The sequence below is a fragment of the Chamaea fasciata genome, unplaced genomic scaffold (genome assembly GCF_029207755.1).
Source record: "Chamaea fasciata isolate MVZ Bird 193981 ecotype frontalis unplaced genomic scaffold, bChaFas1.0.hap1 SCAF_4, whole genome shotgun sequence".
Classification (NCBI taxonomy): Eukaryota; Metazoa; Chordata; class Aves; order Passeriformes; family Sylviidae; genus Chamaea; species Chamaea fasciata.
In genome coordinates, this window is record NW_027094089.1 from 75885287 (window position 1) to 75898866 (window position 13580).

Genomic DNA, 13580 nt, shown 5'->3' on the forward strand with positions numbered 1-13580 from the left:
CTGGTTATGATCTAAAGGCAATGCTGGTGAATGAGCTGTACAAAGACCACTGATGTAATGCTGTGCTAATTAACATATTAAAAATAGTCCATCTAAAATGCTGCTTGAATTACACAGGCATTTTAACTTGGTTCTCAACTATTATGACGTTAAAGATAACTCATCATTGTGATTCTCAGCAACCAACATATATGCATTAATGATCGCTTATAAAAAGAAGGAAGTGGGGGAAAGATGGGAATTTTCAGCCACTCATCATAGCAATTCAGCAGAAGTAAGTGTGGTGAAGTAATAAAAAACAGTTGTTAAATGTCAATAGTTATACATTAAAGCTGACTACAAGCACCACCTGGCCTTCTTTCCCAACTGGTACTTAATTCCCTCAGACAATGCAAGGAACAAACCCAGAAATGCTGCTTTTAGTCAGTTTTAGTTGGAGTATGAGACTGTATCAATGAACCCACTAAAGCAGCGGCAACTCAAATGCAGTTAAGTATCAATAATCAGCATATTAGAAAACTTTGTTTCAAAATCAACAAGTTGCGTTAGGAGTGTGAAACAGAACCTGGGCCTATTACACAGCCACATCCATTTGTTCTGAAACAACAGACACAGCAAGTGTGTGCATTACGTATATATTTTATAAAAGAGCAATGTCTTTTACAAGACCTTCCAAGAGTGGGGAATAGCCAGAACACTACAAAAAACTGCTGTAACAAGAGTGACTATTTGTGCGCTCGCTTTATGCAGCTTACATTCGAATGTTTACAGAGGCCAGCACTCAGGACTCTTCACTAACAAACAAATCTGGAATACATCAATTGTACAGGTAAATCAGCCAAAATTAAGCAATAGTTATGCTCTTCTCAGGTTTAAGAAAGCATGCAATAGGTTTCCCCCTCCTGGCACCCCTCGTTTAGATTTCCACATCACAGTACCAGTAGAAGCACAGGAGAAGGGAACTGGGGCACAGGTAACGGGGTTGGATTTTATCACAGACTGTTTATCAATATTCTGCAAATGGAAAAGCAGCCTTCTTTAAGCATCAAGAAGGCAGAGAAGATACAGGCATGAATAAAAAAATAATTGACTTAAGACATCAAAAATTCAAGAAATAGCACTGTGCATATACAAACAAAATTAACATTCAGTACTGTAGAGCTCATTTAAAAATGGCACCATTGGACAATATTTTACAATATGCACATTTATTTGAAATGGGGAACTAATGCTCCACAGGTGGAAATGATCATACAAATAATAGTGCCACGGTTGGCCCATTCTGGTACTTCTTACAATTTAATGGAAACACTTTTAAAAATAATCTGGTATGTACATGTCTTCTGGATACCCAACGGCTTCTTCAGAACAGAAAAAGCTACGGTTTCCCCCCTACCCTTTTAGCCAGACAATATTGCCAGAGATTGTGCTCACATCTAAAGCACATAATCTTATTTTAAATTCAGTGCTATTTTCTTTTGGAAAGATCACAAGTTGTACTTTTAGGTAACAAAAGCATTTATGTTACAAACATTCAAAAATGGAAGCTTATGATTCTGGCAGACAATGTTGCGTATTAAATACAAACCAGCCAGCAATTACTGAACATAAAAAACTTATTCAATCATAAAAAAATACTATAATTCATCACCACAGACTTTTTACAGAGTTATAAATAATAAATAGCATAACACAGTAGATTACAAACGGATTTATTTTGCCCCGTTTTAGTCTTTAAAAAGTAAAATATCTGTTCCTACCTCAGACTTACAAAGGTACTGTATCAAGACTACTCAAGAGCTCAGAGAGAACTCCTTCACCAAGCAATTTGCAGAGCTTGTGTCCAATCCAAAGCCTTTCCTTAGGAATAGAACATTTGCTGAGCTGTTTGCTCTGCTCATGACCAACAAAGTGACAAACTCTGCCCAGAGCAGCTGCAAAGGATCTCACCTCGGCTGCCCCTCAGAGCTGGGGCTGCCTCCAGCACCTCCACACCTCAGAAAGGAACACTAAGGGAAGCAGCACCACCGACAGACTTGGGTAAGCACTCTATAAACAAGCTGTACACAAAGGACTTTCCCCACCCACCCCTCTGGTTTACATTCCATAATTTTTTAACAATGTCCCCTAAGGCACAAAAATACTTATGACCTCAATGCCACAGGAGACATCGATGGTGCCATACATGGTTCTCCTACACAGTAGTTTAATTAACTTAGTTATCTGCACTGTATGTCTTCGATTGAGGTGCGGATTAATTTTTCCTGGCCAAATCTTGCTGAATAATGACCTTATTTCATACAATCTCTAGGACAAATGTTCTGGGAAGAGAACTATGCAGCTAATTTAATCATGTTTGTAGAGTATTATTATTTCTTCACTGATGGCAAAAGTGACAGTCATTAGTTATTTTGCTGTGGGGTTTTTAGTTTAATGTAATAGAGTGAGATTTCCACACCCAATGTGGTCTTCTGTAAATGAATTCGTAAAAATAACTAGCAGCACTAAGAAAACAAAATATTTTTTTTCTCCCTTCCATAAAGGAATTTGAGGCTAGTGACTGGGGGGGAAAAAAAAAAAAAAAAAAAAAAAAAAAGCAAAAATAATTTTACTCTATAGTAGAAGTGCCAGAGAATAAATTAGTATTTTCAAATCCTTCCAAACCAAGTTATTTCCCTAGACATAGTGACCATGATAATGATAGAAGTACATTCCTAAAAATTGCAACACTAATAGGTAGATACCTATTCCTGGAATCAAAAAGTGTATGCAAGTTCCTGAAAGCAAAAGTTAGTATAATATCAGCAGACATCTTGTTTAAAAAATAAATTCACAAAACCAGACATTAATATGGTCTACAATGTCCATTAAATGGATAAATTTTTTAAAAAAATCACTGGAAAGTAGCCAAGGATTACAGTAACAACAATTTTTCCTTTTAATAAACGTCATATGAATGGTTCAAGGATCAGAGTTCGTTTCTCTGTACGAGTGTACAGGAAGGGGACAGCACAGCCAGACGCTGACTCAGGACTTGGTAAAGTCACTTGGGTGAGAAGTCATCCATCAGAATGAACGAGGAGCAGGAGTTGGAGCAGGTCACTGGAGACTCTGTGGTGATGCTGCCTTTAGTCAGGGAATCAGAGGAAGAGCCAACACTGCTGCTACTCCCATCAAGAATATCAGAGGACAGGCTGGGGAAAGGGATAAAGGTCCTTTAGTGCAGGGGCACGAGGCTCTGAACAACGCTGACATGCTTCCCTCTCGGACAGGACTTGTAGGAGACCTATACTACCACTCAGTCTTTACTGCAAGACTGGCAGCCCTGAAAACTCCTTGTTTTCTGTAGCATGTTAGAGATATTCATGCTCCTCACAGAATGAGGAGCAGAATTACTGATTTTTTTAACATGCAGAACAAATCATGAAGCTGATTTTCATCAGATGTAGAAAGGAGGTGACAACAAATAAGTATAAAACCTTAAAAGCTTATACTAAAGAAAAAAAGAATAATCAGCAATGCAGCAAAGATGCCAATAATTAGCTGGTATACTCCTAATAACTCCTTGCACTACTCAAAGCAAGGTTGAGACCTATTTTCCCCTCACAGAATTTCTGTGTTTGGATTTTGAAGTCTAGATACAAGATCCCAGAGGGCACATAAATTGACACTTTTGCAATTTAGGGGGAAGCAACATGGAAAAAATCATCTAGGCAGTTTCAAGTCTGTAGGTAAACTGAAATTATAGTAAAAACAGCTGATATTTTTGAATACTTAGTATCTGACTCAACAAAAAAGACTTTGGTATTTTATGATCGTAATAAAGACTAATAAAGAAAGATAACTCTAAAAATCATGAACTTAGGGACAAGAACGATTAAGTACTCACACACATTTTGTAAGTATTCAGCAAAGTGCCACAGACACTGTACAACCACTGCCTACAACACATTGTAATGATGAATCAAAATAACTTTGCTTATGAATCAGCAGGCATTTAGTAACAATTATATTCAGTGTAAAAGCTTTGATACACAAAATCTAGGCTAGAGTCTGCTCAGGAAGAACTGATCAAAGGCGAAGGACCATTGTCACAGGACACCAGCACAGGACAGCTCCCATTAATACACATCCGCAAGATGCACACCAAGTATTTTTCTCCTGGAAAAAAAATCTAGAAAGCTTGTGATAAATGCACATTCCTTGCTTTGGCATTTCAGGGCACAAGAAATATTTTACCATGAACTGAGATCTGTCAGATGTGTAACATCTGGAGAAAGCATGTTGGTTGTTCCTTGGAAAAGTCTCTTTGGCTGACTTTCAGTCTCCATTTCACCTAAGGAAAACAGCGTAAATAATCAAACTCACTTGAGTCTCTGGAATATCCATTTAGTATTTGTCTGCTGTAAAAGAGAAGTTTAACCAAAACACTCCAAGGTTGCACTTGTAACAACAAGTTCTCTAATTCAGCCAACCAAGCACCTGGCTAAGACATTAATTTGATGATAGCTGTTGTTAGACCATCCAGTCCATCCTTAACTAAAACTTCAGCAGTATCTGAGGGGCTACAATGATCTCAAAGACATGAAACTTGCTGCTTGTACCGCAATCAGACAAAATAATCCAAAGTAAACTTATTGCCATGACTAAGTTTTAAGTAAACAGCTGAGATGAAGTAACTGACATAAGTCAAAATGAAGTATAAAATTGTGATTATGAAAATAAGAACGACAGTTGGGTTCAGTTTCACTCTCCCTTGTACAACGAATTCTGATGCATGGGAAACTTTTCCAGGAAAGTTGAATGGAATAAATCTGTCATGTGGAAGCATTTCCAGTTACTCATCATGGATCAGGCTGTCTTTGTACCTGTAGCCATCTACAGACATTAAGAGATTAAATATGATGGGGAGAATTCATGTAATCTGTTTACTATAATCTCCTGTGAGAATGAGCTGGCTCACTAATAGCTGCTCTGCAAACAGACATTTGAAATAGCAAGAACTTGGAAAAAAAAAAACAACCTCTCTCACCTACAGAATATTTTCATTCTACTTTGGGGAAAAAAAAAAAGACATGAAATGGTAATCGTTTTTCTGGCTTTTACCTGCACTTTGCAGTAGTTGCAGAGTCAGTTTGAAAACCTGACAGAGGTTAAGCATTATAGCAATCTAGTCTATATATTCTGCAATAGAATCATACTGCTACATTTTATAGAAGACTGGTAACTTCCAAAATTTTCATTTCCGTCAACCCACAGGGATACATTCCTGTCTTAAGGCCAGGAATAATTGCTTCTAGCAAGCAGAATGGGCAAAACACATCTATAAAATACTTGGTCTTGAAGAAAAATGAACAAAACATCAACTTAGGTAACACTTTTGCCCCTTAAATTTCACAGAGACAAACATGCACTGCTACAACACATTGCAGAGTTCGACAGTATTAATTCCCTATGGTGGTGAAAAGTTCTTCAGTACATGGCTTTCCTTCTCCTACTATAAATCTACTGCTAAAACTCAGAAAAAAACCCCCACATATTTAGGAAAAGAGAGTAAGTTCATTTAAATGGATTAGATTTTTCAAAACTAAGCCGCATTTTGAAAATTCCTTGATATTTCAAGTAAGAAAAGGAAAACTTGTATCTCCACTTTGTAAAAGATGCTCCATGGGAGTACATGGGTTTGGTGAGGAAAGGCCTGTCTCTCTACCTGCACTGCTTCCACGATTTGTGTAAAGTGTAAGTGTAGATATGTACTCTTTACTGATCATTTAGCTTAATAAACTTTTGTTCAATTTTAGTGCCTTTAAAATTCGCAAAAAATAAAAGCCAAGAAAGAACTGACATCTATGAGAAAACTTGTCTCTCTCCTCTGTCAAATCAATATCAGTTAGGCAATGTTCTTTATCTGACTGGATAAGCAGCACTGAAAAAAGTTTAAAAAAAAAAAAAAAAAAAAAAAAAAAAAAAAAAAAAAAAAAAAAAGCCGAACAGTAACTTTTCTCAAAGCCTAAATGCACGCCTTGTACAATAAAAAGATGTTTTTGGTGCAGTTAAGAATGCCAAAGTAAAAAAAAAAAAAAGGCAAAAAGGATAAGCACAGCTAAAGGCACTTTAAGAGTATCTCATTCTTACAGTTCTACTGTGGAGATTTGTTTGGAGATGTTACTTGAAAATCTCTAATATGGAACAGTTCCAGGAAAGAATGCATTTTCCCCCCCTTCAGGAGGAAAGGGCAGCGATCTATTCAATTTCTCTAAACACTCACCTTCTGAACTTTCAAAGTGAAAACAAACATTCAGTACTAAGTTTAGAAGATACTGCATGATAAGCAACATTCCTAAGATGATCTGAAGGGTGTGCGCTGTTCAGTGGTACTTGTAGGAATGTTATGAACATTCGTAAGCTCTGACATTTAATTTGATGTATAATAAAGTTTGCCTCTGTCAAGAGGTAACTGTTTTTTAAGTATTTTATTCCTGTCTTTTAGACTAGCTACTTTACATTGTATTTTTGAGTTATGCCCGGCAAATTCCAATTCACTGTGGATAGAAGTGCATTATACTTACAGAATAACAAAAAAATGGATCCAGTTAGAAAACTACACCCATGTTAAAACATCTGGTAAGGTGTTTTAACATACCTTTTCTTTTAATGGGGCCAAGAACACTGGGCCTGATACAGTTGATTGGACTTTGACTCCTCCTGCTGAAGAGAGAATACTGAGAGTCAGGCCAGTAAAGGTTCCAATTTGCATCAAGACAACACAACCACAGCATATAAAGTGTTCTTCAAAACTATTCCTTCACAAATGGATTTCTTGTGGAATCTAAATACATAGATAACAAATAAAGGCTGCCTATTAGAGCAGATTATCCGCCACACGAAATTGTAGCAGATTTCCTAAGGTTTTCCCCCTTCCCTTGGTGAATCACATCCTCATTTCAACCCTCTTCTAATTTTTGTAGTGTATTTATATAAAACTAATCTGCTGACAAAGTTAATTTGAAAAACCTGAGAAATTCCTCTCAGGTTACCAATTCTAGATTAAAGTTGACACATGCTCTATAAGAGCACACACACATAGAGCTGCCATTGGTAAAGGCTGAACTTTCAAAGCATTTTTATGTGGCAATGCTTCAGCAATTTTAAAACTGAAGGCTCTTTCAAAGCCCTAACATCAACTTCAATTAATCTTTGGCTTAAATGCCAATGTTAGCGCAACAGACAGTCATTACTTACTTGCAGAATCGCCTTGTTGGACTGGGAATAGGGCTTGGAGGTAAACCATTACTGCTCACAAACATTTGCAATGATGGTGAAAAACATTGCTGCAAGAAGTTCAAATGAAGATAGTTCAGAATTTCCTTTAAAATACTCAGATGTTACACTCCACCCTCCAAAACAAACATCCTTTCTTTTATCCCCTTTTTCTTTTTAAAGAAAAACTAGCAACAGATTACACAGATTATCAAACATAATCTTACAAGCATTAGAATTTAACTGACAAAAACATACTGGCCCATGCAGTTCTGCTCAAATTAAGCTAAAACTGAAACCCACAAGAGAAGTAAAATTGAAATAGACACTGTTCTCTAAGTAAGAGAATTGTTTCTGTTCTTTGTTACATTTAGAAACAATAGCACAGTACTCAGGACTTACTTCTATCAAGGGGCTTGTTAAAGAGGTTGAGTTTGCTCAAAATACGTCTGACGTGAAAACTGTTACAGAGTAAACCAGGATTTTTAGCTCTTTGATTCTGCAGAGATTCTGATTCAATTTGATCTTAGCCCATGAACTCTTCTAGCTAAACATAAAAATCTTTCTGTCAAGTTATCTGGTAGTGCTTTACAGTCAGAATTTCAAAGGTACAGCACCAGCATTTTCCCAGGAACACATTCACCCAGCACTCCTACGTGGTTGTTACATGCACCAATCTGGCAGGAGCACACAGACTGCTCCTTCTTTTGTGCAAAAGCAGAAACACACAAGAGGGCGCAAACAAGGCCAAGCAGCCCGTCTTTAATTTAAACCCAGGTGCCAGTTTCTCTGTGCTACATTTCAGTTTTCCAAATCTAACACCCACCTCTTTCTCTGGCCTCTGTCACCAGTTTTCAGTACAAGTTCAACACACCCAAGTCCCCTTCAGAGTGCATTTGTGCCTTCCTTTCCATAACTGATGGACACATTTTCATCTCTCACCACACAGACTTGCAGTCCAATTTTGGTACTGCTTCCCCAGAATCCCCCCACTTCTGCACCTGGAGATCCTGTCCATGACTATTTTCATGACCTCTTCCCTAGAACCAGAACCTTAACCCACCTGAACACTGCACAAACAGCAGTAACTGAAAACATCTTCAAACTCTGCTGGCTCCCAGATGTCAAGCATTTGATTGTAAGAAATCAACAAAATATGGATTTCGCTTTTTGAGTGCTTGTTTGGTTGTGTTGTTCAGGGCTCTTTTAAACGATGGAACAATTGGTGAAGTTACACATCTTGACAGTTCAGCTTGGTCTAGAATTCTGAATTCTGGTCTAGAATTGTCTCAGCTTGGTATTTCACTTATCCTACCTTTCCTATTCCTCTTGTAGGTGAAGGTGCAGGTGAAACTGGAATGAAGTCTATTCTCTTTGGGGAAAAAGATTTCTCAGACTTGTCCAAGTCATTGTCGCTCTGTGGATACAAGGTTTCAGACTTAACACTGGCAAGGATATTACATTGAAATCCAAGGCACAACCTTCTAATGGAAAGTCATTGGGTCAAATGCACAAAGTAGATGAGCTTAAATTCTTCTTAAATTATTTTCACAGTTAATTCCTCTCTTTCCCTTAAATTCGTCATTTCAGTGTAAAAGTAGAATTAAATAGGAAACATCTATAAAAAGATTACCAGGCTCAAGCTTTCCTCCCATGACTGGCTTATCTGCATTGCTGTCTGCACTTCCCTAGAATACAAAAAACCCCATCAGTAGCTACAAAGAGGATAACTCTGGCTATTTTATCACCTTCTTTCCGTAACACTCACCTTTCATGTGCTGCTTCTCTGTTCATTAAATCTACTCCTTCCTCCTGCAAGAGATAAACGTTTTAAGTTTTTCTATAACATTTGATTCATCACAGGTACTTCAAAACATATTTGTGATTCCATTATTTGCCATCAGGATTGAAATATGAGCAGCAGAACCACTACAGAAAGACAGGACAGCCACCAGTCCCGCTCACTGCTTCCCTTAAATCAAATACTTCTAAAATGCAAGGTAGTTTAAACACAACAATAAGCCTTGCAAGGCCACTTCCCTGTTGAAATTTAGTCTTAAGAAATATACTGTTTTCTTTAGTACTTGAAAAATTCAGTAGGAAAGAAAACCCCACTTTTTGAAGCAAGTACTTCAATATCATCATATAGTACTTCTCATTCTGTTACTGAATACACAGATAAAAACTCCACTTACCCTTCTGATCTGATGAAGTCGGCTGCTAGGAATACGAATAGGAGATGATGACAAGAACTGGGAAAAAAAGTGACAGCCACAATGATTAAATCACATATAACTGCTTGCATGCACACTATTTACTGTCAACTACATTCTTAGGGAGTTCAAAACAGAGAACTCCCTATGAATGTGTAGAGCTGCACATCCACAACTACATGTGGATGACTCAAACCATGTTGCAAAAAGCAAGCACTGACCTTCAAGAGAAAAGACTCGTTTTACCACTCACAAATTCTTTGTTTCACTCAGCAAGTGGCATGGATCTGACTTGCAGACAGACACTGTTCAGCATCTCGAGTACACAAATAGCTACAGATGCCACTTAGACCAGGAAGATACTACAAATGAAACTGCGATTGTTGCACAATTCCCCACTGCCCAGGATATGACAAACTCCTGTGAGGGTACCTTACTCAATCAGCTGGCTATTGTAAAGGAGAAATCTCAGTGCTTCAACTCAGTGTTGAACAACACTCCCTGAAGCTTAACTTCTGCAATTTTTCAGTTGTGTGCAATTTTATGCATCTCACTCCTCTGGAATTCTAACATCACACATAAATGGGCCAACAGTTCCCACGCAGGATGGCCATGTGTCCAATGTCAAACCTGCTGATAAGCCCCAAAAAAATCCATTCTGGATTCTTAAGAAATCTCACAACAGAAGATTTTGAATTAAAAATCCCTGTCACCTTTCCTGAACAGAAGACATAGAGGAAACTTATATCGGGACTTTAAGGTTCTGAGAAAAGCAGTATTTAATCTACACTACCCTTAGAGAAGACAGAAAAATTTCAGTGGAAGGAGCACATAAATCCCTCACCTGACAAGGAGAGAATAGAAAAAAAGAAATGCAACATCTTTGAAAAGTAAAAAAAACTGCACAAGTGTACACTACCAGACTTACACAGAGAGCAACAAAAAAAATTCCACTTCTTTCAGTGACTTTCTGCAACCTAGTGCTCTGCTTTTGCGATAAAAGAGCACTGTGTCAAACAGGTAAAAGAACTGAGACTCCCTCATTCATTTTTCACAGCAAACTGAAACACCCTTTCAAGACTTATTTCTGACAGAATCTTATCTTCTAACACAGTCAGGCCTAAGTTACCTTTAAAACTGGACTTAATACAGGGAGTCATATAATGTCAACTACTCTTGTCTTCTTGGGGACACGCTCTCAACACACCAGTATTATTTCATTATAGGTTGCAGTTAGAGGTGAAAAAAGGCTTATTCTGCAGCTCGGAAGCTTGCTAGGATACTTAGTGCAAATACAAATCAAGTTTAACTTCATTTCTCTACTCCAATTATTCCTTGTTGTGTGTAAACATGGCATGCTTAAGATTCCTCACCATTCCATGACGGCTCATAACTGTTGTGCTGTTCCTGCGAGTCCGCAACACGTAAGGCTGAAACACCTGGGAGTTGTCACTGCAGGGGGAGAAAACAAAGTTTTGTGAATAGCTCTTTCGGGTGCGCTTTACTTAAAGCTCCACAGTGTTGTGAACAAGCGCTGCAGCCTCCAGAGCGCTAAAAACAGCATTCTACTCGAACAGGAGCACTGCCGGGAGACGGGCGAGCGCCTTCCGTGAGCCAAGGGGGGGAACAAGGGGGCACTGGCGGCCCAGGCCCCGCGGGGAAGGGACACGATGCACAGGCCGCTGAGGGAGCGCCAGGCCTGGCCAGGCCCGCAGCGAGGCCGGCGGGCAGCGGCGACCCCGGGGCTGGATGAGCCGAACGCCCGGGCCCTCACCTGAGCCCGTGGATGAGCGGGGCGCTGTTCGACCGCCTCAGGCCGCCGCCGTCGCCCGGGGCCGCGGCGCTCCCCGGCGGCAGCTCCAGGTCCAGCTCCATCTTCTCCTGAGCCATCGCGGCGACGGCGGCTCCGGCTCCTCCCGCCCCGCCGCGGCGCCCATTCACTGCCGGCGGCCGCCGCGGCTCCTCGGGCCGCCGCTGCCCCGGCCCTACAGGCCCCGCGGACGGCGCCGCGGGCTCAGCCCGGGGGCGAGCCGGGCCCGGCGGGGGGGCGGCCGCAGCAGCGCCGCATCCCGGGGGCGGCCCGGGGACGGCCAATTCCTCCGGCGGCTGCTGCCGGTGCCGCTGCCCGCGGTGGCGGTGGGAGCGCTCCCGCCGCTTCCCTCGGTGCCGACCGCGCTCCGCGCCCGCCGCCGCCGCGCACTGCGCATGCGCGGGGATAGGGGCGCCGGCAGCGCCGCTCGCCTCGCGAGGAGCATGCGCGGTGGCTCCACACCCCGGCACTGCTTCGGCAGCAGGAGAGCTCCCGACAGCCCCCGGGGGCGCTGCGCCCGCTGATTGGCTGTGGGAGGAGCGTGTGTGTGTTTGAAACGCCGCAACGGTCGCAGGGACGCGCGCGCCCCGGGGGCGTGGCCGGGGGTGCGGCCTGGGGATCCGGGTTCGAGTCCCACCCCGGCCATAAACACGGCGCCTTTTTCCCGTCTTAGTGCGAATGGGTGTAACAACCTGCTTCAAGATTAGGCCCTCTCCGACCCAAGTCCCGCAGGCTTTCCCAGTGATCTCCCCAGCCTTCCCTAGCTGCTGAAGCACGTACCAGGGCTTTGATTGCAATGAGAATCTACTCAGCTTTCAGAAATCCGGCATAAAATTCATCATGAGGTGTGATCCTAGTTCTTGACTGTATTCACGTTTGAGACTGGCCTGGGCAAACCCACTTCAAGTGATCAAAGCATCAAAGTTTGTGCTTACTTTACAGTATTTTTCTGCTATATTTTTTGCATCATACATATTTGTCTCTTACATGCAGGGGGCTTCAGGGTCTTCCCCAGCACTAAATTTTAAAAGGTCTTCAATTTCTCCTGTGATAAAACAGTTCTTTTGCCAGAGTGCTAGGTGTTGAAACTGTTAAGATAGAAAAGCTAGGATTTTTCAACATTTCAACTACGTTTGCTAGGAACATGGCTAGATGAATTATTCTCTTACTTTAAAATGATTGAAGATAGATGCTTCTAGATCACAGATTAGAACTCTTGTTTCTGTACCTTAATATTTATTATGGTACCTCCTTGCATTTTTTGTTAATCAGGATTGACTTGAGCATATTCCATTTTTCTATGTTTGGCAACTCTGTGTCTCATCAACTATTGCTGATGCTTACATTTCTTTCACTGAAATGATACTATTAATGAAGACCTTTGGGCTGACATGCACAAAGATGCATGGAATTGAGTGAAAATATTCATAAGATTACATTTAAAATGGATTTTTCAATATGTACTTATATGGAAAAACCCAGAGAAACAATTCCTTATCTTGTATTACTGCAGAAGAGAAATACTTTTCACAGTCCTGTGCCCCTTACACTACAGCCTATCACTGCTGGTAATGACACCATTCTGTGAGGTGATACAGAATTGCCATCTCCTGCAAAGACTGAGAACATAAATATCTAAATAATTTTGCTTACACAAAAGCACAATTTCTAATAATTATGACCAGTCTAACTCACTGGAAAATTAGGATCTGCAGCTGCAAAAAGAAGTACACTGTTAATCACCACTGCCGCCATTCTCTAAAAGCAATATGACACTTTTACAGAACCTGCACGGTTCTCCTTGTCTGGTGCTTCAGCACAAGCATTTCACAGCTTGGAGTATCTTCCATACTTTCATTTTCCATGGCCAGAATTGCCTAAAAGGCAATTCAGCTGAAAGTTCTGAGCAGAACTTCTAGCTCTGAACGGAAATCTCACAAATATGCTGGTTCTCTGAATAGAAAAGCCACCCGCAGGATCTGACTACAGCACTAAACTATGTGGATTCTGCTATTTATTTTTATTGTGGGGTTATTATATTATGTCCCTGCCACTAAGGGCAGCAAACAGCTTCAAATGCCATGTACCAGGATATTGTTAAGGAAAAAGCCAACAATATCCAAAATGTGTCTGAGAGCTCAAAAACATCTGCTCTATGTCCTCAAATTTTCCAGTGCCAGGCACATCGTCCTAGCAGCCAAGAGAAATTTAATGGGAATATATGCACAAAGGAAAGTGGGGACTGTCAGGGCAACCCTCCAAAGGGCTGAGAAGGGTAATGAGACAAAGGAAGGTGC

The 13580-nt window shown here is 40.8% G+C and overlaps 1 protein-coding gene and 1 non-coding gene across 2 annotated transcripts; both read right to left on the bottom strand.

Moving 5' to 3' along the window:
* Positions 1-621: 621 nt before the first annotated feature.
* Positions 622-11613, bottom strand: PABIR2 (PABIR family member 2). Its single transcript, XM_066182082.1, has 10 exons — positions 11248-11613; positions 10847-10925; positions 9456-9512; positions 9029-9072; positions 8894-8948; positions 8576-8677; positions 7243-7331; positions 6644-6708; positions 4240-4336; positions 622-3194 (listed from the first exon to the last, which is right to left on the bottom strand). The coding sequence occupies exons 1-10, from the start codon at positions 11361-11363 to the stop codon at positions 3044-3046; spliced, it is 855 nt and encodes a 284-aa protein (XP_066038179.1). The 5' UTR covers positions 11364-11613; the 3' UTR covers positions 622-3043.
* Positions 3274-3415, bottom strand: LOC136289080 (small nucleolar RNA U109). The gene has a single exon (XR_010720705.1). It is a non-coding gene; the product is annotated as a small nucleolar RNA U109 (small nucleolar RNA).
* Positions 11614-13580: the final 1967 nt, after the last annotated feature.